The following is a 27,460-nucleotide window of genomic DNA, read 5'->3' as shown; positions in this document are numbered from 1 at the left end:
GATTTTTCAGAGCTGGCTCTGTACTGCAGTCCTCCACCTCTTGAGTAACTGGGATTATAGCCACTATTAGCCACTATGTCCAGCCCTCAGCCTTACTTGGGGGTTCTGCTTGCTATTATAATCTAGCCCTCTAAGTCTATGTCAGTCACAAAAGAAATACTTGACATAGCCACTATCCTCAGTATGTGCTCAGCACTAGCTCTCTGTTATTCTACAGAGGAGAAGGGCTCTGGGCCTTGGGCAGGACAGTGCCAAGCTGAAATCATAGCTCTTGTATCACTATGGGACCTGAGGACAAGGGCAAATTACTTCACCTTAAGAGCTTCAGTTCATTCCCCTATACAATGTTAATAATGATGCCTACTCTGTGAGTTGGCTTTGAGGAGATACATATTTTTTTTCTTTAAATCCAGTGCTTGCTAGGCTGGTAACTCTACAACTTGAGCCAAATGTCAGACCTAAAACTATTTTTTTTTTTAAGTTCCCATGCTTTCCAGGCTACAGTGTTGTTGCAGCCTCTGGGAAGTCATGGGTTGGAACCATCATTTTAAGGGGAAACCAGTGGCATGAAATACCGAGAAACATCATGGAGCAGGTTTTGATTGAGTGCCATGGTGTCTGCTGTCCATTGTACTTGGACTCAAAGATGATCCATTTGGGAGCAGGAAGTGTCAAGAAAGGACAGCTCCAAGACCCTGAGTTCAAGCCTCAGGACTGGCACCAAAGACAGAGAGAGGGGAGTGGAGGGGAGAGGGAAATGGAGCTACTGGAGAAAAGGCCCAGTACTGACCTGGCTTGAGGAACTTTAGACGTGTTAATGAGTGTCAATGCTTATTACTTGGAGATTGGATTTGGACTGACCTGGAGTGCTTGGCCCACTTCCCTCCCCTGCCAAGCTTCTGTTTCTGTTTAAAGCATGCTGGGAAATTGCAGTGCTCTTCTCAGGGCTACTCTAAACTGTGGGCTTAGATTTTAATTTTGCTGAGCAGGAAGGAGCAAATCAGCAACCCCTGACTCCAAGGCAAAGCCACTGCGTTTATCAACTGCTTGGCAGCTCAGTGACCTTTGGGGCCCGAGGAAGGGAAGGAAAGTGTCACTTTTCATGTGTATGTACTCAGAATTTCAGGAGGAAATAAGGAGTTTAGAATCTCTGCCTTTCCTCTTCCCATTCTTTCCTCCCAGGAGGTCACCAACACTCCAAGCTGTTCTCTATTATGGGCTCAGTGTATGTATATGCATGTTTCTTGAACACTGGTTCATGGAACCTGGATTAAAATCTTTTCTGACACAGCCCACTTAAAACAGCGTGGGCCAATTATTTAATCCCTAGCCTCAGTTTTCTCTGTCAAATGGGTAGGATATTCTGAAGGAAACATCAAAATACTATGTTTGTGGATGGAAACAGTGTATTGAATAAGTAATGCAATGTAGGACTGCCCCCATAGCCTTGGCTAGAAGAAAGCAGGTTGCACTTACTGGTTTCTAGTTGCCATTCTCTCAGGAAGAAGCCCCAGCTATGATCTAGGCCAGCACAAAACCATGGGGCCTGGGGCCTGTTTTTCTTAATCAACCACGTGTAATACTTTGTACCTATTTTATAGATAAAGTTGAGGTTCATCTAGGTTTAAATAGCCTGCCCTGGGTCCTGCAACTCATATTGAAGGTCACTCCCTTTCTCTGACTCCTTGCTTCTCCTCAGTCCTGTTGCTGCTCCAGACCAAGCTGGATCAGGACCAGCAAAAGTCCCTGCATGTCCCATTCACTCTTTTTTGTCCCTTCTTTCTGGAAAGGAAGCAGACTGAAGAAGCAGATGTGTCCTATGTGTTTTGTGACTTCTAGTGTATACTCTACATTAAATCAGCTATTAGAACTATGGCTATATTCACTTTTCTTAAATAATGAGAATGGTTATATACTTTTAAGTATAATATATATTAATTCAGTGACTTGCCAAAACAATTTGGTAAGGCCTATGTTATTTACTTCTGTTTTGGTGATAGAAGAGATTTAGAGGGAGAAGTGAACCCATCCTAGGCGTACAGTGCCCTGAGTTTTGACAATGGGGCATATTCATGTAACCCCGCCAGAGCAGAAAACAATATTGTCAGCCCTGGATTCCTTTCCAGGGCTATTCCAGTTAGCCTCAGTCCACCCAAAGGTAACCTTATCCTGAGAGTCTTCTTGCTTTCATCTTCTCATACATGCAGAGGAGGACATGAAGGCACAGGGAAGCTGAGTGATTTGCCCAGGGCAATCCAGAAGCAGAGGTGGGATTCAGACTCAGGCAGCATAGCTATAGAAAATGGAGACGTATGCAGGAGCAAAAAATAGGTTGATAGCAGTAGAGTCTTTTTTTTTCCAAATTTTTATTATCAAACTGATGTACAGAGAGGTTACAATTTCATACATTAGGCATTGGATACATTTCTTGTACTGTTTGTTACCTTGTAGCAGTAGAGTCTTGTTAGTCACTACAGAGAATTGGTTTTGCAGAGAATTGGTTGTTGGAAGCTTTTGTCTTAGTGTTCTGCCCTATGTTATTGATATAGCTTTCAAATTGCAAAGATAGAAACTTGCTTTTAATAGCCTCATATTTATTGAGCCCTTAATACAATCAGGAATTGCACTAAATTCTTTGTACATACTACCTCGCTAAATCCTCACAACACAATCTTCATTTTGTAGATAAGAAAGCCAAGGCTCAGAAGGCAAGAATGTTCTCCAGGCTGCCCAATTCAGAGAGGCCAAGCTTGAATCTGGTGGTCTTGTTCTAGAACCCACAGTCTTGATTGTCATGTTAATGCCTATCTTAATCCCCATGTCCACTGTGAATTAATTCTACACTAATGAATGATGATAACCTACATGATTGCTATCATTGCCATCATTATTGTTATTCCCATTGCACTTCCTTGAGCAGACTCCAATTTGCTTACGTTGGGTTGACGTGGCCCATGTGGCTCACGTTGACATCTGCTGCAAGACCAGCCTCCCAGTAGAGTGGATGCGGCCATAGCCGTTTCTCTCATTCTCCAGTTAATGAGCATGCCCTTGTATCAGGCTCTGTACTGGGCACTGGAGGTGGGTAGAACACAGCTCTGCCCTGGAACTGCCCCTGGTGTAAGTATAATGGAATAGCCACTGATGCTGGTTCTTTTGCAAGCCATGTGTCATCCTTTCTAAGCAACCCTACCCTCAGTTGCACACTGTGTCAGAGGTTGAGCCAGGCCCTAGCTCCTTACCATCCAGCCTGGCTTCCCAGCCCTTCGGCACTGCACACCTCTGAGTGTTTTTAGATCCCCTGAAAAAGGCCAGCACTTGTCTTTTGTGTTATGGCCTGGCTCTGAATCCTGTCTTTAGTCACTAGCTGCCCAATTCTCTTCCTGGACAGACAGGGTCACTCCCATTTGTGCAGGAGACTTGGTGTAGTTTGATATAGATGGATAGAGTTTAGGGGGGGAAATCATGGTTTTCAACAGTCAACTTTAGTGAGGAAGACTGCATAAAGTCTTGGCTATAAGGAGCACTAGTGGTAGAGTCATTCTCACACAGATCCTGCATTATATCAGAAACTCCAGAATCATTGACTATTTATGTTTATCTTAAGCCATAATATGAAAAAAAAACAAACCGAAGTTAAAGAAAAAAGTTCTGGGCAAGGAATGTGGCTTAGTGGTAGAGTGTTTGCCTAGCATTCATAAGGCCCTGGGTTTGATTCCTTAGTACCACATAAATACAAAAAACAAATTAAAAAAACTTTTAAAGTCTTGGTCTAGAGACAGAGAGCCAAACATATCTGTGTGAAATCAGAGTGCACTGTGGGGTATAGGGAAAGCTGCCCATCCTGTGGCATCATTCACTCTCAAGCAGGCACTGTTATTGCTTTATTATCTGTGAGTTCGTTCTATGTTCAGGACATAGTACTAATGTGCTTACTAGCTTCACCAAGGTATAATTTGTGTACGACAAATTGTCCATTTAAAGTGTATGGTTCAATGAATTTTGACTGTTTTAATTACCCATGAAACTACCACAACCACAATAAAGATGGAGTATTTTCACTATTACTCTAAAAGAGCTTTGTTTTTACTTATCCCACACTAACCTCAGTCCTCTAAGTACTTTAAAAATACTAGCCCATTTACTGATCTTACCACACCTGTGAGTGAAATATGTTCTTTCTCACTCCCAGTTATGGAGGAAGAAACTGAAGCCCCAGAAAGTTAAGTGACTTTAAGCTTGTATAGCTGGGGAGTTGGGTAAATTGGTTAAGACTCAAGATAGACATAGTCTGGGTTCTGCTACCTCTCATTCATTTATGCATGATTGTCTACTCTTGGCCCAGTTTTGTGGGTACAAACTGAAGGCACAGAGATGCCCTAAGAAACTTAGAGATAAACAAAGGTATCAAATACCTTTATATGTAGGTTGGCATTTTTTTTTTAATTATATAAATGAACCATCAGGGAGCAGAGATCCTGGAAAGCCCAATGCCACTGAGTTCTGATGAGTACCCATGGTGGGATTTCTAAATCTTTTTTACATATTTTACTGTGTCTTAACTTTACAATGGCTATGAGGTAGGTAGGTACTGTCCTGATTCCTATTTCACAATGAAGACCTGGACAATTTGTGAGGTCAAGCACATTACTAAGGGTAACCCTGAACTTGATGTCTGACTGGCAGGGGTCAAACAAACATGGTGACAGAGCACACAGGGAAAGACGTTTTTGATGAGCAGTGTTGATGGGAAGATGCCATTTTTGTGTGTTTCTCTGTGTGAGAAATGCCATTTGGAAAGCCGGTGTGTATGTCAGTATTTTTTTTTTCATTCTGAGAAAAAGCCTATAGAGTCTGGTGGGGGAAGGGTTTGCAGCTGGCAGGAGCCTTGGCATATGTTGTAACTAAAAAGAGAGGGAATGTGTTGGTGGGACAAGCTACCGGAGAGCTGTCTCGGTGTGCCGCGGTACTAGTAAGTGTTTTAATTGGGTAGGATTTTTGGAGGACTATTTTGACATCTGCTCGTGTCTTTGCTGATTTTTCTTCACTTAGAGTAGGAAACACAAGCTGTGGATAAAATGGCTTTAAAATAATTGGAAGTAAAGATATCTCTCAAAGTGGAATTTGAGAAGGATACTTTTTAAGAAGTGAAAACTAAATTCCACTTCTAGGAATCCATCCTAAAGCACAACGCTCTATGCCTACAAATTTCATGACAATATTATATGTAATAATTACTTTTTTTAAGTGTCTGTTATGGGTCTTGAATTCAGGGCCTGGGTGCTGTCCCTAAGGTTTTTTACACAAGACTAGCACTCTACCACTTGAGCTATAATTCTACTTCTGGATTGTTTTTGGTCAGTAATTGGGGATAAGAAGCTCATGAGGGCTGGGAATATGGCCTAGTGGCAAGAGTGCTTGACTCGTATACATGAAGCCCTGGGTTTGATTCCTCAGTACCACATATATAGAAAACACCAGAAGTGGTGCTGTGACTCAAGTGGTAGAGTGCTAGCCTTGAGCAAAAAGAAGCCAGGGACAGTGCTCAGGCCCTGAGTTCAAGCCCCAGGACTGGCAAATAAATAAATAAATGCAGACCCCTGTCATTTCCTTGCTAAGGCTTTGTTAGACCCTCCTTACTGTTCCTGTGGCTTAACTAAAATTGGAAAGTTGTCCTTGAGTCTTTTGAGCCTCATTTCTGAAGACTCCAGTGAAATGTAAAAAAAAAAAAATGAAGCTCATGAACATTCCTGCCTGGGCTGGCTTCAAACCATGATCCTTAGATTTCAACCTCCTGAGTAGCTAGGATTACAGGCATGAGCCACCAGGACTTGGCCATAATTTCTTAAAAACTAAAGTCTGTAAGACTCTTATCTCCAGTTAACCACAAAATACTGGAAATGGAGCTGTGGCTCAAGTGGTAGAGCTCTAGCCTTGAGAAAAAAAAAAAAAAAGAAAAAATAGCTCAGGGACAGTTTCCAGATCCTGAGTTCAAGCCCCAGTAGGGTGGGAGGAATATAAAACTAAAATGTCTTCAAGTGTGGGCCTAAGATAACAGTAATTTTCTTCTTTGAAATTTCCTATCTTTCCATAGTAGACATATGTAATTATTATGATCTAGATAGCAAGTGTGGTTCTGACAAAAGAGAGCATTGGTATAACCATCTGCCCTGCACAGGTACTCATTCTGAAGTCTGAATAATGGATTTCTCTCTCTCTCTCTCTCTCTCTCTCTCTCTCTCTCTCTCTCTCTCTCTCTCTCTCTCTCTCTCTTTATCTCTCTCCTTCTCTCTCTCTCTTTTTTGACAGTCTTGAGGCTTAGACTCAGGGCCTGAGCACAGTCCCTGGCTTCCTTTTGCTCAAGGTTAGCACTGTACCACTTGAGCCACAGTGCCACTTCTGGCTTCTTCTATATATGTGGGTGCTGAGGAATCGAACCCAGGGCTTCATGTGTGAGAGGCAAGCACTCTACCACTAGGCCATATTCTCAGCCCATGAATAATGGATCTCACTTTAGAATCACATTCTCCCAAAGCCAGCTCTGCTACCATCATTAGCTCTATGGCCTTGGATGGTTTGGCCTCTCTGAGCCTCCATTTCTGTATCTTTCCCCTGGGGATGGCAGTCTTTCCCTCATAGCATGGTTAGGATGAAATGAGCTGGCTCCCAGTGACCAGCAGCTTCCCTCTTCACCAACACTTCTAACCCTACAGCTTTGGTTGAGTGTCTCTTGCCTTCCTTCATTTTCCTTGTTTTCCTGGAGCCTTTCAGGGATAGGCCATCCTGGGGCCAGGCCGGCCTGTGATTCTTTTCTTTGGAACACTGTGCTTCAGGAAGGGCCTTGAGCCTATGCCAGTGCCTTTGGAAGAGGCCTTGCCACTACGAGGGCAGCATTATCCCACCAGAGGAAACTGTGCCGACCTAGGTCCTGCTTGGAGCCTGGTGCTGCGGGCATTTCGGTTACTAAGGGGACCTTGGCCTGCTAAATCAGGAAAAGGGGCCAGGATTTTCCCTCTTGTTCAGCCTGCTGCCATTGTTGAAAAAGTAAACACTCCACACAGCTTAGCCGGCAAGTCCTCCAGTCAGGAGTGGGGAGAAATCAAAAGCCTGTTCAACCCAGCCCTGGAGAGCCCACAAGGGCTGGTCTGTGCTCTTGGACTTCTGTGGGGACACAGAAACAAGGCCTGATTCTGGTCAGGAATTGACACCTACTCCTGGGGCTTTTTAGCCCTGAGGCCTTTCTAATGCCTGCCAACTCTTACCCCTCCTGTTTGGGGCTATTTGGAAGGCCAGGTGAGGCAAGGCAGGTGATGGTAGAGTGCGGGAACCCTTAGCTCAGTCCTAGTGGTCTGGTGTCTGTGTTGCAGCTCTGGTTCTGCATCTCATGGCTCTGCCTCAGCCTTTATGGTGAGAGTCAAGACATCACCACCATGTGGCACTGCCACTGCAGCTCTTGTGACTGGCTGTTACTGTTGAGTATGTTGGCTTACAACTGCAGTTCTCCAGATCTTAGTCTCCCAAATAGCTAGGATTGCAGGTATGAGCTACAGCTTAAGCTGATTCTTAATAGCAGTGTAATCTGGAGCGTATTTAGCCTCTGTAAAATGTTCATCCATCCTGGGACTTGGGGTGACCATAGAAGCTCATGAGTTTTTGTGGAAGTTATGTGAGCAACAAATGTGGCTCATCTAGCATTGGGGCTGCCACCAGTAACCCTTATCCAGGGTCTCTTGCTTCCCTATTCTCCCCCATATGCCCCAGAAGCCAAGGGGAAATATTTGTGTTCTGATGGCATTTCAATGACTTTCTTCTCTGGATTTTGTTTGCTTGCAGAAAGTCAGAAACATGGCACTAGATGATGTTGTGATCCTGAACGTGGACACCAACACTCTGGAAACACCCTTTGATGACCTCCAGAGCCTCCCAAATGACGTGGTGGGTAATGACTCATGTGTGTTCATACCGTGGAAATGAACCTGACTTGGGACCTGAGGGAAGAGGAGAAACAGCTGTTTGCACAGCCCTAGTACACGTAGGCCATCATTTCATGATGTTAGCAAAAGGAATATCTTTATAGTGGAGGTTTCCTGAACATGGCAAATTCCAAGATGCCTTTTAACTGACAAATGATGTGGCCTCAGAGAAACAGAGTCATTTGGGGAAGTTTATTTTAGCCCCTCTGGGCTTCACTTTCCCACTTCAAGAGTTATGCAAAGACTTTTCTTAGGGTTACTGTGGGGAATAGTTTGTTGATGGTCAGCAATGCTGGTATAGAACAGTTTCTGCCAAATGGCCTCTGCGCTTGGTCATCTGTTTGTTTTGTCTTTGTTTGTGTTGGTACTGGGGCTTGACCTCAGGCCCTTAGCTTTTTTGTCTCAAGGCTGTCATTCTACCATTTGAGCCACACCTCCACTTATAGCTTTTTGCTGGTTACTTGGAGATAAGAGTCTCACAGACTTTTTCACCTGGGCTGACTTTGAGTCTCAGATCTAAGATTCTCAGATCTCAGCGTCCTGAATACTTAGGAGTACAAGCATGAGGCATTGGTGCTGGCTACTTGTTCATTTTTAAAATAATTGGTAATTATAGACAAGCTGAAGGGACCATTGATGTCTTCCCGGTCCTGGCAGTCCCCTCTTGGGCAAGTGCACTTCTTTTGGCACTGACTATAGCAGGAATTTCTAGCATGGGACACTCTTACTGTGTTTCAGTGGAAATCAGATTTGATTATAATGCTACATGAGTCACAAGTATTCAGTAGGAGAGATCCTATCCTACACATGTTTGTGTCCATGCATTTGGCTTGGGACCTGGTGCTTTTAGTGTTTAGAGTTGACCTTAGTTTAGTCTGTCCTTTGGCTAGCCTTCTGAAAGATTTTACTTCTTAACTGTTTTGTCAGTTCACATATTTTCATCCCTCTTCCTAAACACCACCTACTTCAGACTCTTTTTCTTTCTTTCCCACATTATTACCCACAGCCCACCAAAGGGTTAATCTGAGCATCCTTCCAATGACCTTTCTAGAAACATAAATTACATTCCTTCCTACTTGAGACTGTTCCTTTTATGCTAGGAAGAGTGGTACACACCTGTAAGCCAGTGCTTGGGAGACTGAGGCCAGAGGACCATAAATTTAAGGCCACTCTAGCCTACATAGTGAAATTAAGGCCATCTAAGGCTACATAGTAAGACTTTGCCCCCACCTCCCCATCCATCTGATCAGTGAACTTCATCCAAAAGAACTTAAATACAAGAAATCCTTCTTTGACTAATCATTGCCTATGATAACAAGTTAGCTTTAGAATCAGAAAGACCTGTGTAAGTTCTGACTTCCTTACTACCCATGTGGTTTAAAGCAAAAGTACTTAAGCTCCTGAAAGAGGGGAGTAAGTGAGATGCCGACCTCCTGGCTTTCTGCCTTGTGGCGTTTTCCAGATGCTAATGCCAGTAGAAAGATCCTCAGCAAAGTAAAGCAGTCTTGCTGAGTTGAATTTGGAAGATCTGAGTTTAAGGGGAAAATGGTTGGAGTCTGTGAGTGAGAGTACCAGATAGGGATGCTGCTCAGCAAAAGGAATCTCTGTGGACCGTACTGCTGAAAACCAATCTGTCTGAACCTGTGACAGGGGGAAACCCCTGACAAGGATCTATGAGATAAATGGCTCCCAGAGCTCACACAGGCTTAGTAGCCTTCCACTTCTGTCCCACAGAGTAAAGAGACGTGGATGATCACTGAGGACCAACACAAGAGGCCTCAGGAAACTATGACTTGGTCTAAATTAGCTCTCAAGTAAACATTATCTATACCCAACAAAGTATAAAAATAAAGCTTTAAGAAACACGAGAGTGGGATTTAGGGGGTACAAGAAGACAGGAGTGCAAGAAGACAACAAAACATAACAGTGTTGGTCTAACATTATCAGAATCACTAGCATCCTATTGATGTTATTTTTCCTTATTTCATTTTTTGAGGTCAGTCTTGCTATAAACCCAGGTTGGTCTCAAACTCACAATCCATCTGCTTCAGCTTTATGAGTGCTTGAATTACAAGTATATATCATCATACCCCAATAACATCCTACTTAAGAAATACAAGATAGCCACTGGTAGCTCAGGCCTGTAATCCTAGTTGCTCAGGAGGTTGAGATCTAAGGATATGAATTCAGGGCCAACCTGGTTAGTCAAAGTCCATGAGACTCACTTAAAAACTGGAAGTGGAGGCTGGGAATATAGCCTAGTGGTAAAGTGCTCGCCTCGTATACATGAAGCCTTGTGTTCGATTCCTCAGCACCACATACATAGAAAAAGCTGGAAGTGGTGCTGTGGCTCAAGTGGTAGAGTGCTAGCTTTGAGCAAAAGAGCTCAGGGCTGGGAATATGGCCTAGTGGCAAGAGTGCTTGCCTCCTACACATGAAGCTCTCGGTTCGATTCCCCAGCACCACATATGTGGAAAGTGGCCAGAAGGGGCGCTGTGGCTCAGGTGGCAGAGTGCTAGCCTTGAGCGGGAAGAAGCCAGGGATGGTGCTCAGGCCCTGAGTCCAAGGCCCAGGACGGCAAAAAAAAAAAAAAAAAAAGAGCTCAGGGATAACATCCAGGCCCTGAGTTCAAGCCCCATGACTAACCAAAAAAAAAAAGAAAGAGAGAGAAAAAAAATAGACAAACCAGATGCTGAGAATCAAGAGTATAATATATAGCAAGAGGAAAGTCAGTCAGTAAACACAATCAGAGATGAAAAATAGCATAAAACTGGCAGGCAAGAACCTTAAAACAGAAAGATCATAAATATGTCCATGGATCTAAAGGAAGACTGGAATGAGAGAAATGGAAGACATGAAAAGAATGAAGGGAACTTATAGATGTGGAAAGCATAATACCAGAATTAAAGAAAATCAGTCTGGAGTTAAGAGAAATGAGACACTAAAGAATAAAAACTAAATGAGGGCTGGGAATATGGCCTAGTGGCAAGAGTACTTGCTTCATATACATGAAGCCCTGGTTTCGATTCCTGAGTACCACATATATAGAAAAGGCCAGAGGTGGTGCTGTGGCTCAAGTGGCAGAGTGCTAGCCCTTGAGCAAAAAGAAGCCAGGGACAGTGCTCAGGCCCTGAGTCCAAGCCCCAGGACTGGCAAAAAAAATAAATAAAATAAATAAAAAACAAAAACTAAATGAACTTGAAGACATGATAGTAGAGACTAATATGAAAAACCTAGTAAAAGTTAACAGAACCTCAGTGATTGATATTGCAACATTCAGAAATCTGATAAGCCAGCAATTGGAGTCTGAGAAGTCACAGAACGTGGAACAATAAATAAAGTTTAAAAGGTTATAGCTAAATTTTCATTTGTCAGTACTGGTGCTGAACTCAGGACCTCATGCTTGTGACGCAGGTACTTTACCACTGAGCCAAATCTCCAACCCTTTTTTTTGCACTAATTATTATTTATTACTTATTTATTTATTTTGTGCCAGTCCTGGGGCTTGAACTCAGGGCCTGGGTGCTGTCCCTGAGCCACAGTGCCACTTCCGCTTTTTTCTAAGTAGTTTATTGGAGATAAGAATCACATGGACTTTGCTGCCCAGGCTGCCTTTGAACCACGGTCCTCAGATCTCAGCCTCCTGAGTAGCTAGGATTATAGGTGTGAGCCACCAGTACGCAGCTTGCAGTAGTTATTTTTAAGATAAGGTCTCACTTCCTGCCCTGGCAGGTACCAGTGTATAACCCACCTATCCTAGGCTTCCTGTCATATCTAGGATAATAGGTGCATACTACCATGCCAAGCTACTTCTGTTGAGATGGGGTCTCACAGACTTTTCTACCCAGGCTGACCTGGAACTGTGAGCCCCAAATTATAGCCAATTTTTTAAAATTTTTTGTTAAAAGTGGTAAATTCAGCCAGGCACCCATCTGAGAATCATAGTTTGAAGCCACCCCAGGAAGAAATTTAATTAGACTACCTCAAATTAATGAGAAAAATAACAGTGTGAAGACATGGTTCAGGTGGTAGAGTACCAAATATGAGTATAATAAGCTGAACATAAACACAAGGCCCTGAGTTCAAGCCCCGGTACTGGCACAAAAGGGAGGAAAAAAGAGTAGAGCGGTGAGGAGGAGAAAGGGTGCAGCCGAGGGAGGAAAAGGAGGGGAAAGGTAAGGACCTCTGAGAAGCTCATTGACCCTCAAACATAATGCCAAACAAAAGTATATAAGGACATTGTGATAATTGCTCAAAACCAGTGGTAAAGAGAGAAGTATAAAATTAGGAAAAAATGATATTGTAAGAGGAGTTACAAGCATATGTCATGTCAGAATCTATGTAATCCAGAAGAAATGGAGTGATATTTTTAAAGTAATGAAAGAAACTTTGTTAAGCAGGAATTCTATATCCACTGAAAATATGCTTCCAAATGAAAGCAAACTTTGGAATTTTTTCAGGCAAATAAAAAATGAGAGAAATAATTGTCAGCAGATCTAGCCTATAAGAAATACAAAGGAAATTGTTCAGGTGAGGAAAAAAATACAGAAGCTTAAAATATAGGACTAAAGAGAACACAGAAACAGTAAATACATAGCTAAATGGGGGAATTTATTTTCTCATTCTGTATTTCTGTAAGAGGTAAATTGAATAAAGTGAAAGTAATGCCAAATTATTTTGTGTTATTACACAAATAAAAGTAAAGTATATGAGCACAGCAGTACAAAGGACAGAGTGGGGATGGAAAATAGAAGCATGCTGTTTATAGGTTCTCACACTGTATAAACTGCTGTAATATTGTCTAAAGGTAGATGTATTTAATGAAAGGTATATATTGTTAACCTTAGGGAAAAAGTAAGGTATGGGGGAGACAAATATGTAGGTAACACATCAATACTGAAGATTCAAAAGAGTTTCCAATAGAGAGGGTGAAATTGATTGGAATACAGTGTAAACATGTGTGGAGATATAACAATAAAATTCTCCTTCTATAAAACTAATGTAAACCAAATTTTTTTTAAAGAAAAGGTTTTCCAGCCAAAGAACAAAGGAACCACACAGGTGACGGATTTATCCAGGTATATCAATTATTACATTATACATGCATTATCTAAATACTTCAATTACATCATATAAAAAAGCTAGCTAAGTACTGGTGGCTCATGCTTCTAATCCCAGCTACTTAGGAACTTGGGAACAGAGGGTTTGAGGTTCTAGGCCAGCTCAGGCAGAACAGCTTGTGAGACTGTATCTCAAAAATAACAAACAAAAGATAGTGGCCCAAGTGATTGAGTACCAGCTAGCAAGCACAACGCCCGAGTTTAAACCCTAGTACCACACAAAAATAAATAAAAATAATATCCAATTGTGTATGAGTCAGATAGATGAAGAGTAAAAGAACAGAAAAGTCATATCAGGAAATCACTATAACCAAATCTAGTGGGGGAGGGGGGAAGAGAGAAATTTTCCTTATAGAGAAATTTTAAATAGTATCTGTAAATACTTTTCTTTCCAGGAAAGTGTTTACACTGGGTGTGGCTGCACTTAGTGAGTTCTTACAAGAGTTTGTAAAGGAAAAGAGGCTGTTTAGAGGAGAAACCAACAACCAAGTCTAGCATTGTCAGCAGTGTCCTGTGCCTATCATATGACTCCCCGGTGTAGTATGATGAGAAGGCTTCACTGCTGGCGTGCTCTTTCCAAAAGCCTGTTCTAATCATGCTAGAAACTTTAGATAAAGTTTCAAAGTTGGCAACATTTTACAAAATACTTACCCAGAAATTCAATCATAAAACAAAGGCTGAGAAATAGTCATAGACCAGAGGAAACTAAGGAGGTATTACAACAAAATGCAATATGGAAAGTAGATTGGATCCTGAGATAGAAAAAGAGCATTAACAGAGAGCTAGGGGTGTGGATGATAATCCCGAAACCCTGAGTTCAAATCCCATTACTGTTGAGAAGTAGGGGAAGGGAGAGGGAGAGAATGAATTAGTGGAAAAACTGGAGTAATCACAAGATCTGGAGTTTAGTTAATAGTCTACCAACATCTGTTTCTTAGTTTTGATAAATTTCCATTGGCATGTAAGATGTACTAGGAGAAAAAACTTAAGTGAGATGTATGTGGATCCCCTTTGTACTGTCTTTACAATTTTTTGTAAATCTTAAATATTCCAAAATTTAAAAGCTTTTAAAAGAGAAAACAGGAAATAAGATTATTATGAATAGCATTATGCCTGTAACTTTGACAAATTAAATGAAATCAGCAAATTTCATTAAATCATAAATTATAGAAAGTGACTCAAGAAAAATATTTAAATTTTTAATTAAAACTTGCAAAGAAAATCCCAGGCCCAAATAGCCTTACAGGTTAATTCCAGCGTGCATTAAGAAGACTAATACAAGCTTAACATAAACTTTTTTTAGAAAATAGAGGCTAAGGGAACATTCCCTAACTTTTTTCATGAGGTCAGCATTACCCTGAGATGAAAACCAGGCAAGAATTTATAAGAAAATTAAACTACAGACTAACATGCCTCATAAATGCAGATGCAAAAGTCTTTAACAAGATATTAGCAAATTGAATCCAGCAATATATAAAGAGGATAATGCTCCATGATGGAGGGAGTACACATTGGCTAGATATTTGTAAATCAGTAAATCTATGTGATTTGCCATAACAACAGCCTAATAAAAGAAAGCTATATCAAGATTGATGCAAAAAAGAATGTTTTAGGAAAAATTCAATACCCATTCATCAAAAGCTTTTAGCAACCTGGGAATCCTCGTTGGGATAGAACCATCTAGGAAGGTCTTAGCATTCACATCATACCTAATGGAGAAAGACTGATTGCTTTTCCCTGAGGAACAGAACCAAAAAAGGATTCTATTCTTCCCATGCCTATTCAGCATTGCACTGGAGGCTCTATCCAGCTCACTAAGGCTGGAAAGAAAAGCCCTGAGGATTAGAATGAAGTAAATAAAATTGCCTTTATACAGACAACACAATCATTTATATAGAAAATCTTAAAAAGTCCCACAAATAAATTTAGTCAGCATGTAGAATAAGGCCATTAGATAGAATTTAAATATATTTCTCTACACTTGTAAAGAGCAATTGAAAATGAGATTTTTACGAACCATTTAAAATAGCACACAAAACACAAAACACTTAGGAATAAATTTTTTAAATGTGTAAAATGTGTGTGCTGCAAGATATAAAACATTTGAGAAAAAAGTTGAAAGACCTAAATAAATGGAAAGATATTCCATATTTTGGATTGGAAAACTAAATATTTTTTACGCAATATTTTTAAGATGTTAATTTTCCCTAACTTGATCTATAGATTCAATATAATCCCAACCCAAATTCCAGATGGCTTTTTTTTTTAAACTTGACGAGCTGGTTTTAAAATGTATATGAATATGCGAAAGAACTAGAATAGCCAAAACAACATTGAAAAAGAAAACTAAAGTTGTAGGACTTATATTACCTGCCTTCAAGACTAACTGTAAAGTTATAGTAATCAAGATAGTGTAGATAGACTTTCAGGTCAATAAACCAAGAAGAGTCCAGGTTTAAACCTACACATAAGCAGACAATTGATTTTCAACAAATATGCCAAAGTAATTTGACAAAGGAGAGTTGATTTTGCTTCCCCACCCCTTTCAGCAAATGGGTATCAATATGAAGAAAATAAACCTTGACTTTTTACCTCATGTAAATATTAGCTTGAATAGATTATAGACCTAAACAGGAAGCAAAAACTATAAAGCATCTAGAAGAAAACATAAGCGAATTTCATTTAGAGTAGGCAAAGGTTTTGCATAGGATACTAAAAGCTTGAATTGTAAAAGAAAATGACATCAAAATTGTAAAAACTTATCTTCTTTAAAAGACATCATTTCTAGAAATGAAGAATTAAGCCACAGACTGAGAAAGTATTCTTAATAGTTACATCTAAAAACTTACTCTTACCTAGAATAGGTAAGGAATCCCTAAAACTCAATAACAAGAGTATCTAGTTAAAGTGGTCAAAAAACTTGAGAAGACACATCTCACATGCACATGCTCGCATGCGTGTGCGTACACGTGCGCACACACACACACACACACACACACATTCAGATAGCCAACAAGCACCTGAAAATACAAGTCAAACACATGGAAAATTACTCAGCACTAGCATCAATAGGCAGAGGGTGCAAATTAATACCATAATGAAACACTACTGTGGTTTAGACCATTGATGTGGCTAAAACAGAAGACTGACAATTCCTTACAAACATAAATCTTAAGCATGTACTTTCCATATGACCAATCTTAAATATCTTACGCTGAGCAAAAAGAAACCAGATACAAGGAGATACTATATATTATTTAATTTATGTAGATGGTAGGGTAAGAAAAGCTAGTCTAGAGCAAGTATTCTGGCTGTCAGTAGCATATTAGTAGTTGCCTGGGCTATAGTGATTAAGCTAGGGCCTGACTATACCAACCAACCCTTTGGGATAAAGACAACATTCTGTCTCTTGATTGTGGTAGTGGTTACATGTATATTTACATTGTCAAGACTCATCAGACCACACTTTTAAAATGCATGCATTCTATAGAAATTAAGTTGTGACTTAATAAATTCTAAAAAAAAAGAAGCTTTAGGAATTTATTTATTTATTTATTTTTTATTTTTTATTTTATTTTATTTATTTTTTTTTTTTTTGGCCAGTCCTGGGGCTTGGACTCAGGGCCTGAGCACTGTCCCTGGCTTCTTTTTGCTCAAGGCTAGCACTCTGCCACTTGAGCCACAGCGCCACTTCTGGCCATTTTCTGTATAGGTGGTGCTGGGGAATCGAACCCAGGGCCTCATGTATATGAGGCAGGCACTCTTGCCACTAGGCCATATCCCCAGCCCAGGAATTAATTTTTAAAAGGTTCCAATATTGAGTAGCTTTCCGGACAATGCTGCTGACTTCATATGATTTATGAACATGGGCAAAGGGTGGCTTTGGAGCAGGGTAGCTCTAGCTTTTTGCTAGCTGCCTAGACAATTTAGTACCAGAGTTTATAATCTTGTCTCAGTTCACTTTTTCCACCTTGAACAAAATGGAGGGGGGAGGCTGGTAAGGTTAATGCCTTCTACTTTGCTGGTCTCTATGAAACTTTCAAATGTATTGTCTTCACTGACAATATTGCATTGTTCCCTAACCTGTGGACTTTGGAGAAATCTAGCAAGAATATTCCACTTTTTATTGATCTAAAGGCTGTTTATCTCAAGCCATAGCTGGAATTTCTTCATGCCACATTTCTCAAAAAAAAAAAAAAAATCCAGAACTTCCAGTCTCTGGAGGTATTGCAAGGGCTTGGGCATGCTGAGCACCAGCTTAGCTGTGTAAGTTAGCTGGAGTGGTAGCTCAGAAGTAGAATGTCAGCCTGGCAAGTGCATGGCCCTGAGTTCATACTCAAGTACCTCCCCCCACCAAAAAAAAAAAAAAAAGAAAGAAAAGAAAATGAAAGAGTTTACAGTTGTTCCAGATTTGTATGTCACTAGCACATTAGGTCCCGGGAGCAAAGGACTAGATCTTCTTGCAGATTTGCTTCTCTGTTTGACAAGTATTTCCTGAGGAGCTCCTACTATGTATCAGACTTTGTGCTGGTTATAATAGTTGCTGAGATGATTAAAATATCATGTTTATTGTCCATGAGATCACAGATTGATTAATAGATGAGTCTAACCTGCCACTCTTATTCCCATTTATTCACTTGCAGTTTGTCTTCCATGCTGTAGATGAATCTATAGTCCAGAACATGATACCACTGCTTGATTTAAAACCACACCTCATTTTCCTTGTGAAATTCAAGTTCTCCAGACATTCCTAGTCAGAGCATACCAAATGGATAGACCCACACAGCTGATTCGGGAATGGAGGTTGTTCATCCTTTATTCCTTCAGCTAAAGTCTCTGGGTGTGTGATCAGTGAGCCCAACCAGGAGGTGGGATGGAGGATGGAAGTATGAGCATAATTAACCTGGTCAGGGAGTAATAGTTTAGTATAGCTGAAACTGAGGATATTTGCCTGGAGGAACAAAGGTAAAAGAAATAAACAGGAGTAACTGTATTGAGTATGATTAAAAGAACAAGTTTGGACTGCATTGGGGGCAGTAGTAAAAGAACTATATTGAAGAAAACGACTATTGGGGCTAGCTCCACACGATGATGAGTCCAGGACTGAGAACCTTACCCAGTGTTCGATTCTACTTGTTAACTGCCTTTCTGGTTATTCAAATCTGGTTCCTCAAATCTGAGCAAAGCTTCCCTCCACCCCAGATCTACTGATTGTAGCCTTGGAGTCAAGGGACAATTCACATGGACAGGATTGCCTAGGACCAGTGTGCAGTCAGCATTCAACCCTCTTGTGTTACGGAATTGTCTGTCTGCCTATTCTACATTGAGCCACGCTCCTCAGTGTCTACTCTTTCATCCATTCTGAGCAGAAAGGGGAGCGTCGGGATCCCATGAGCCTTTGCCCTGGCACACGTGTGTGTATGATTTGTCAACAATCGAGGAGTTTATGGGAGTTTATGGGGCTTCATTAAAGATGCTGGGGCAGGAGCACTGTGGGACATCAGAAGAGCTCTGAGCAGTAAAGCACAACTCTGAGCTTTGGAATGCAGTTAATGTTTAAGAGACTTCCTTCCTTTCATTACTGAATTTTACTTTACTTTTATACCAGTAAAGAGTTGTGTTTTATTGGTTGAAATTTCTTGATTCCGTTTTCCCCAGGTCTGTTTAAAAGCTACATTTTATCTTTGAGGATGTTTGGCTCCTGGTGGAGGAAGTGCTGCCAGCGAATTCAATTAACTGGCAGAGCTCACAGATATTGTACACGGATTTCTTTTTTTTTCTTCTTTTTCACAACTGCTACATAAACACAGCTGGGTTTAATATTTGTCGTAACAAAGATTTAACTTGAATCATTTTACTCTGGGTAATTAATGCTTGGAATCTGGGCTCCTTTTCGTTCGTTTGTAATCCTCTGCATTTCTTTACTCTAGCTATCTAGATAATGAAGTGTGCTCCTCTAGGTCTTTGCCCTGCCTTAAAACTGCTTAATATTTGGCCGTTCCCACTAGAGAGCAGATGCTTTTCTTTGCAAGAATTGAATTTCTGTCAGCTCTTTTATGCATCATGTGTTTGGAACTGTAAGTGGATCAAGTTGTTCATCACAGCAGGGACACTGTGAAACACATCTATTATACACACTTCCCACCCACCCCCCTTTCCTGTTTTTTTTCCTCCCCTGAGGAGGTGGAGATGCCCACATCCCCTTGGGAGATATCTCACTCTGTGTGGATGTATCCATGTGATCCACCATGGATTCAGGCTGGCCACTTCCCCGAGCACAGAAATCCATATCCATTCAGCCCAGGATTGTTGCTGAGACAAATCCTGCTTTTATCTTTGTAAACACCAAGCACTTCATTAACTCCCAAATACACACTGAGTTTGGGTCACTAAATAAATCCACTAAGCTCAGCATAATGAGTGACATTTCAGTAATTGATGCCCTAGAAAATGTTAATTGTGAACCCATTATTCTTTCCTATGCTAAAATTAGGGCTCAGATGGTTTTGGCTTTCGAGTTGAGCTAGTGTGGAAGAATGGCCATCTTTTAAGGCTACTGTGTGCCAGGCACTGTGCTAGGAGCTTGGGGGGAAAATCTTCACATTTAATCTGTGTAACAATTCTGGAGAAGGCAGAGAGAGGGAGGGTGAGAGAGAGAAAGAGAGAGAGTAATGTGCTTTATCCCTTGGATACAGAAGGTGTGTAACCTACTTAGAGGCATCTAATTAATAACTGGCAACTGAGTTGGAATTTGAACTCAGTTCTGTCTGAATCACAGTAAATACCATGGAGTGTTGCATGCTCATGCTCTGGATTCACTTGGTGTAATACGTTAGTAGTTGATCAATATGTTTTCCTCTCTCTCTTTCCCTCTCTCTCTTAAGAATAGGGTCTTGAAGTGTCCCCAGTCTGGCTTACAACTTGCTGTGCACTCAGGCTAGTCTTAAATTCCTGGATTTACATGGTTGTTCTACCTTAGTCTCCTGAGTGCTAGGACTATAAGTATCTACCACCAAAGCCAACTTTAAGACATTAGTTTCCTGTACATGCTGAAGTTGCTTTCTTTTAGTTATCCCATTCCACATGAATTCTCACAGCATTTCTAAACACCTTTGTGTCCATCCAAACCCTAGTTCCTGGTGGTGACTGGAATAGTTGAATTTTGTTTTTCCATCAGAGTGAAAATACAGTCCATCTCTCAAATCAAACCACCAGCTTCTTACAATTTTATTTCGAGGATTTGCATTCCTTATTCAGCTCTGAGCTGATGACTACAATCTCCAAATCTACATGGGTGAGTTTGTCAACACAGCTTTGGAAAGCTAGCATTGATGGTGCTTCTGCTGGGGCATGCCCATCTTCCAGGCCCTGGACCTGGTGCTGAAGGCAAACGTGCATTCTGGATCATTTTTGATAGATGTCTTTTGGTTTGCAGGTGTTGTTATGGGACAGTCATGTGTCTGACTGAGCTAACTGCTGATCTGTAGAATTAATTATAGTTCAGTGGAAAGAAGGCTTTTGCTCATGAAGAAAGTCTCTGATAAAGATGTTTAGTAAGTCTTTAGTCTTCCTCTAAATACTTTTCATTAGAACTAGTCACAAATGTCCCAGTTCATTAGAAATAGAGTATTCCCTTTATTCTTGGTTTGCAGTCCATTTTGTTGTTGAAAAATGTTGGTAGTTTGTGGGGGGGAAATCAATGGAAGCTATGTTGTTAAAAAAGAAAAGAAAAGAACAAAACATGTATAACTTTCCTTTTACAAGTGCATCTGCTTTTTCAAAGGTAACTTACATTTTCATTTTGTGTGTTCTGTTTGTAAGAGAATGCTTCTTGGTTTATTCATGTTGACAACTGAAAAGCCTTAGACCTAATTAAAAGAATTTCCACGAGCACCTTTACTGAACCATTTCATTACGCGGCACTGCACAGATTGCATTGTGAAACATGGTGATAGTTTAAATCTGACCTTTAATCCTCAACTGCCAGAAGTATGGGGAGGAAACCCTGCTTTAAAGATACTCCCGATGCAGACATAGAAAGGCATACACACACACACACACACACACACACACACACACACACACACACACACACTTGGTTAGAAATAATGTTTTCATTGAATGACCACCTAATAATATAAACACACATTTTGGCTCAGAACTTCTAGTCTTCTGTAGGTTGGATAGGATGTTCTAGCTGCAGAGAGAGATAGAAATAGAAAGACAAAAAGAGAGAATGTGTGTGTGTGTGTTTAAAGCTAAATTGTTTTATAGGAAAAACAAAGACAATTTTGCTTACTCTGGGGGGAAAAGATATTTGAATTTTACAAATGTATAGGAAATAGTGGAATTCCTAGCTACTTACTGTGTGTTTGACTTTGAGTGTGGAGGGAATGTATAGAAGGGGCTGGAGTGCTTGCAGGCAACCAGGGTTCCTCCTGAGCACTCTTTGGCAGCTAGTGGAAATGGGCCTTTTTGGTTTTGGTTTAAGATTGTACTTTTTTTACTCCAGGAGTATAATTCCAAGGATTTAAGAGTTTGTTCTTGGGATATGCAACAGAACCATTACAGAACATAGTAAAGCAGCCATTCACATAATGAAAATTGATCCTTTCTTCTGACAAAATGCTGCTTCGAACTCTCTACCTTTCTGACTCATAGGTAGCTGTGAGTTGTCAGGAGAGATGGAGGGAGCAGAGACCAAGCCCAAGGGTCATCATCAGCCCTGGCTTGGAGGTCTGCATAACTAGCACAACCCAACTCCCCCACAGAGAACCAAGATCTTTGTGGGGAAAATGGGATGCAGCAGAAGCAATTAAAGCCATCTGAGGTCAAGGTCCAGCCATGTTCTAAAGAAAGAAACAGAAAAGCAAGGAATGAGAGGTAACAATAATGGAGATATATTAAGTCGAGGGAAAAACAAGCCAGTATCATGGGTGAATGTAATTTGCTAGTCTAAGATACCCTGGCAGCACCAAGAGTTAATGAAATAGCACCGACTGGACTAAGGTAGGCTTAGGCTTGACTTCAGCCTCTGACCTTGCTGTTTCTGTGTGATACAAGCTGAGTCTCACTTTCCTTGTCCCTGCAGTGGGGATATCAGGCCCTGCCAAGTCCAGTTGCTCTGAAATCCTAACCTAGTGCCAGGTAGCAAACACTTGACAAGGTATTTGGTAGCTAGTAGAGTGTCTAATGCATATTAATTCCTGGGTTTTTTTTTCTCCTAAGGAATTCTTTTTCCTAGAAAGAGTTCCATTGTGTTGAGCCTTACATATCAAGATTTCTTTGTATTTAAGGCAAGAACTAACAAAGGCATAGGGAGACACACTGTGTCATCTTTTTCATTGCCAGTATAAAAAGGGCAAAAGGAGTCAAGTTTGTGTACCCTGAGGGGAGAAACAAGTCTCTGGCCCCTCTGACCACTCCAGACTTAGAACTTCCCCAGAGGATTGGGAACAGGCCTTGTTGTCTAGTTTGCTCAGGAAAGGAAGACTTGATCAACTTGTGTAGTCCTAAAGGAAAATGAAATGTGACTCTCTGGCCCCTCTGAAGCTGTTTACTGGATGATTGGTCAAAAACAAAAACTGAACTCTAATCCCAGCAGTTAGTACAACTCCCAGAAGAGGAGAAGGGCCCCCTGCACTGCTGACTTGAATCAGACTTGTAGAACTGTGTCTCTGGTTCGGGTGTTATGTGCCACTGAGTCTATACAGGAGCCCTGTCCTCCTGGACTGGTCAGTCTATTAGAAGAGACAGATGTGAGTCACCTCATTATCAAATGTACCATTGCCCCTTGCTGTAAAGGAAAGATACAGTGAGGGCATATATAATAAGAAAAGCTTGGTCTAGTTGGGGTGAAACTGAAGAACTAATGGTTGACTTAGGGCTTATATAATCAAGTATGGTAACCATTATCCACATGTAGCTATTTTAGTTTACACTGATTAAAATAGAATAAAACTTTCAGTTCCTCAGTTATAGCGGACAACACATTTAAGTGGTCAGTAGCAGCTCTACCATTGGAAAACATTGAACAGAAGATACAGTATTTCCAAGCTGTAGTTGGACCATGGGGGCCTTCCAGGCTTGACCGAGACTTTTATCTGTAGCATGGTGCATTGAAAGGTCTTAGGTAGCAGCACTGATGGAAAAGTGTCTTAGACATAACACTTAATAGTGTCATCCTTAATTTGTACATAAGTTGCAACAAATGATGAAGAAATAAACTTGCACTTGTTGAATGCTACCATGTATTGCAAAGATCACCTTCATTCTTAGGATGAGGAAGGTAAAGAGCTAAATAATATGCTGAAAGCCCTTTGGAAGCAGTAGTAAGCTTGTTCACATCTGGTTTGTGCAAGTGTAGTTGCAAGTCCTCGTTCATCTCTGACTCTGTTCCCAGCCCATGACCAGTACTATGAGATACAGACATGCAGACCCAATGTCAGTGAGAGGCTCATGGGCTCTGAGAAAGAGCTGCTGGTTCTGAAAGAAAGCCTTGCAGAAAGTTAGAGACTTTAAAAAATAGATAGGATTTTGTTAGAGAATATAATAAAAATATATCCTGGTTTTAAGACCTCAGATATCAAGTAGAAGACAGAGTTTGAAAGAGAACTTGAATCAAAGCTCATAGAAGGCTTTGAAATTTGGACTTTATTGTATCAGCAGTAGGGAGCCAGTAAAAAGTTCCCAGGAAGAGACTGACATGATTCAACCTCTTGTTTTCAGAAGATAATCCAGTGGATGGATTAGGTCAGAAAGAAAATAGAGGAAGAGATGCCAGCTCAGCTCAAAGATTGTTGTAGCTGAAAGATGAAATCTGAACTAATAGCAAAACAAAAAAGCTGAGAGTTCTGCTACACCTATTACCCATTTTAAATCCACTAAATTTTAATCTTTACAGTGTATATAAATTGCCAATATTGCATTTACCAGCAAAGGAATTGAAGCGCAAAAGATTTAGACAGTAGGAAACCAGGCTGCAGATCCTAGACCTAGGCTAATCTGATGCAACCATAAAGCAAGGAGCCAGAAGGGATGGAGGAGCAGCGGAAGCCAAGAGACCCGAGGAAAAGCCTGATCCGTGCCCAAGCTAGGAGAAGTGAAGGAAGTACAGGGTGAGGGCAGGGTACAAAAGGGACAGTGTACAATCTATTACCTGCTGAGTCCACTGGCCGACTTGTTCCCTTTTACTCACGCATCAGCCAGAGGCTCATTTTCTTTGCAGTTTGGTTGTGTCTTAGCAATGCATTCTGCAGAAGGGCATGTGTGTCTACTTCTCTCCAGTTATGAGTAGTTTCCTCTAATGATTAATCATCAACAAATAATGTGATCTTCGACTTTCCTCAAGAAGAGGTGCCACTACTAGAAATGCCTTTCACCATGTTGAAGTACTTGTTCATTTGCTCTTGCATTCAGCAGATGGTGTGGAATGGTCCCACTGGGTCAAGCACATGCCTCCAGCCCCCTGGCTTGCAGAATAGGTATAAGAGTCTGTAGCTCACAGTAGATCCAACTGGGGCGGTGGTCAAGGTGATGGGGCGAGAGTCTGGCTTAGCCATCAGAGGCATCTTCACAGATGGGGAGACATCTGGGTTGCCTCTTTCTCTTACCCTAAGGCAATGGGTAATTTGACTGTTAAAGAAAAATACCTCACTTTAATTTTTTATTATAGAAGTAACATATGTTTTTTATAAGGGATAATCAAAACAATCAAGTGTATAAAATAAAAAGTGAAAGCATCTTCCTATGGTTTCAACTAAGTGTGTGTACATTTACATGGGGTTTGAAATGATCCATGTTATACATATTACTATATAATAGTAGAAATACATTTTTCTCATTTGAGAGTATTTTTCAACTTTTTTTTCCCATATCTATTTCTAGCATACTGCTACTAACAGCTTCACAGCATTTCATCGTGAGGATGTGATGCAACTTGTTTCATGGGCCCCCTATTGATGGATGCTTGGGTGGTCTTTCAAATGGTAAATGCATGCCCACAGACAGCACAAGGAGGGGCAAGAGACAACTCTGTCAGGGTTAGCGATACATGACTGGGATGAATTGGAGCGCAATTCAATAACATCGTGTAAACGCTCCACAGACCAGGTAGAATGCCCACTGAGGAATGCCTGCCTGCACAATCTACTCTGGGGAAGAGAGATGGCAAAGGATGGGCCAGTAAAGGGTTGGTGGAAGAGTCATGTGGGCAGAGAGCATTGAGGAGAAAGTGAAAGCAGAAAGCCCAAGGGAATGCCACCATCAATTTGGCCTCAAAGGGCCAAGGTCATTGGACACTGAGAGACAAGGGCAGACTCAGGCCATGTGGGTGGTGTTGATGAGATGTGAGAATGGTTGTGGAGGGGTGGAGAAGTACAGAATCTGACATCTGACCTAAGAGCTGGCTAGATGGCACTGTAGTTACAAAGATGAGACACAGAGGAGGCAGAGGGCAGCCTTAGAAGAGAGCAGATGAATGCAATTTTGTACCCTCTTACCTTTGTTTTCTGTCTTCCTCCTATGACCTGATTAAAGGAGGAAGCCATTCCCACCAGCATTTCCAACACCCCAAATTACCCTTGGTGAGCCCCAATGTAATGATGTGACCAGCACCCGCAGGAGGCCTCAGGGTTCAAGTTCAGCTTTAGATGTTTGATGGTGGGTTAGTTAAGCCTCCCATTTTCTGCCCTCTCTTTTATTTAAAAGACAAATGCTGTCTCCAGCTATTAGATGCACATAGACTTGCAGTTTCAAAAGTTTGAAGTGGTGACAGGTCAAGACAAAAGCTTCTCAGTGTGGCAGGATGATGGAGGTCTTCAGAAGTCTTGGCCTAGGTGGTCACAGGATGTCAGGAGCCCAGGACCACTTGGTTAGTTTCAGGCGGGAAGGCGCTCTCCTATTTGCTCAGTTACAATCAGTGACTCCTTCTTTGTGTAAAATGGTAATGAGGCCATTAGGAGAGGCTCACCTGAAGTGCAGCTTGTGAATCCAAGGTAATTAAACACCTCTGAATGAAAGGGAAAGGCCAGGGAAGGTTAAATGAGGAATAATCTACGGCCCAGGTGGCCCAAGGCCTTTGAGGAACCAGAAGAGCGACAGTGGCTTGCCCCATTTCAAAGGATGGAAATGTCACCCTAGTCATCAAGTAGGGCAAGATTTTTATTATTTGGGGGTGGGTAATATTTTTTTTAACAGTTTAATAAAGCTTGTTGCTTTTTCCTATTTCTATTTCAAGTTGAAAGTCCACATCAGAGTACCCATGTACCAAGCAGCCTGCTTCACTCCTCAGGCTCTCATCACTGTGGTGTTGGGGCTCATGGCTTCCAGAAAGGGGAGACACTGCACATTAGTTCTATCCTTAGGGCTGAGACTGTGGCTTTCAGAGGAACTTGGCTCACCTGTGTGCAGTGGTGAGGAAGGCAGTCTCATACTTCTTCCCATTGTTCCTGACCATCTCTCAGTTTACACTGTGGGCAACACATCCTGTGGCAGCTGCATGTGAGTTCTCGGCTGAGTGGCTCACTGAGCACTAGACTCTGAGACTTTACTTGGCTTTTTAGCTTATCTTTAGCACACACACAAGGTCTGGCAATGGACAGTTTTTGCTATCGAGGGTCTCACCTCAAAAATCTGTGCTGATTCTGCACAAAAACTTGTACATGACTTCTCGTGGCAGCGTTACTGGTAATCACCCAAAAGGAGGAACTAATGAGCAGGTAAATAAGGCGTGCTATAGATGGAACAGTGAAATATTATTTAGCCTTAAAAAGGAATTAAATTCTCCTACATGTTACGACATGAATAAAGCTGGTTTATAATGACTGTTGTGCTAAGTGGAAGAAAATTCAATCATTTTAGACTATCTATTGTGTGATTCCATTTATATGAAGTGTCCAGAATGGTCAAGTCCATAGAAAGGGGCAGCAGGTTAATAGTTGCTTTGGGCTAGTATGAGATAGAATTGGTGGGGGTAGCATATAATGTGGTTTCTTTTAGGGGATGTTGAACCATCACTTCTAATAATAGTGATAGTTGTCTGAGTTGTGAATATACTAAAAACCACTCAATACTATATATTTTCAATGAATGAGTTTTCTGATAAGTGAAATATATCTCAAAAAGCTGCCTGAACTTTTTAAGTTCCCTTGTCGAGGCTGGGGATATGTAACTCAATGGTAAAATACTTGCTTAGCATACATGAGGCCTTGCATTCTTTCCCGGCATTGACATGAACAGACCAACTAAATAAATGAACAAATTCCTTAGCAGCAACACATAATATCCATGGACCATTTCTGTAGTGTATGTAGTCTATCCCAGGTCAGTGATGGTTAATGTTTATCGGCTCATAAGCATCTGGGGGAC

At 41.2% G+C, this 27,460-nt stretch overlaps 1 protein-coding gene across 9 annotated transcripts in view; it reads left to right on the top strand.

Annotated features, from left to right (window-relative positions):
- Positions 1–27,460, top strand: part of Dennd1a (DENN domain containing 1A) — a 453,328-nt gene that overhangs the window by 283,729 nt on the left and 142,139 nt on the right. For all 9 annotated transcript variants that reach the window (XM_048342185.1, XM_048342167.1, XM_048342121.1 and 6 more), the window contains one exon: positions 7,834–7,935. In XM_048342185.1, the coding sequence (XP_048198142.1) occupies positions 7,834–7,935 (102 nt within the window). The remainder of the gene's footprint in view (positions 1–7,833; positions 7,936–27,460) is intronic.

Source organism: Perognathus longimembris, chromosome 1 (genome assembly GCF_023159225.1).
Source record: "Perognathus longimembris pacificus isolate PPM17 chromosome 1, ASM2315922v1, whole genome shotgun sequence".
Classification (NCBI taxonomy): Eukaryota; Metazoa; Chordata; class Mammalia; order Rodentia; family Heteromyidae; genus Perognathus; species Perognathus longimembris.
The sequence above is the reverse complement of the archived record's forward strand: the minus strand, read 5'-3'. Positions and strand labels throughout refer to the sequence as shown.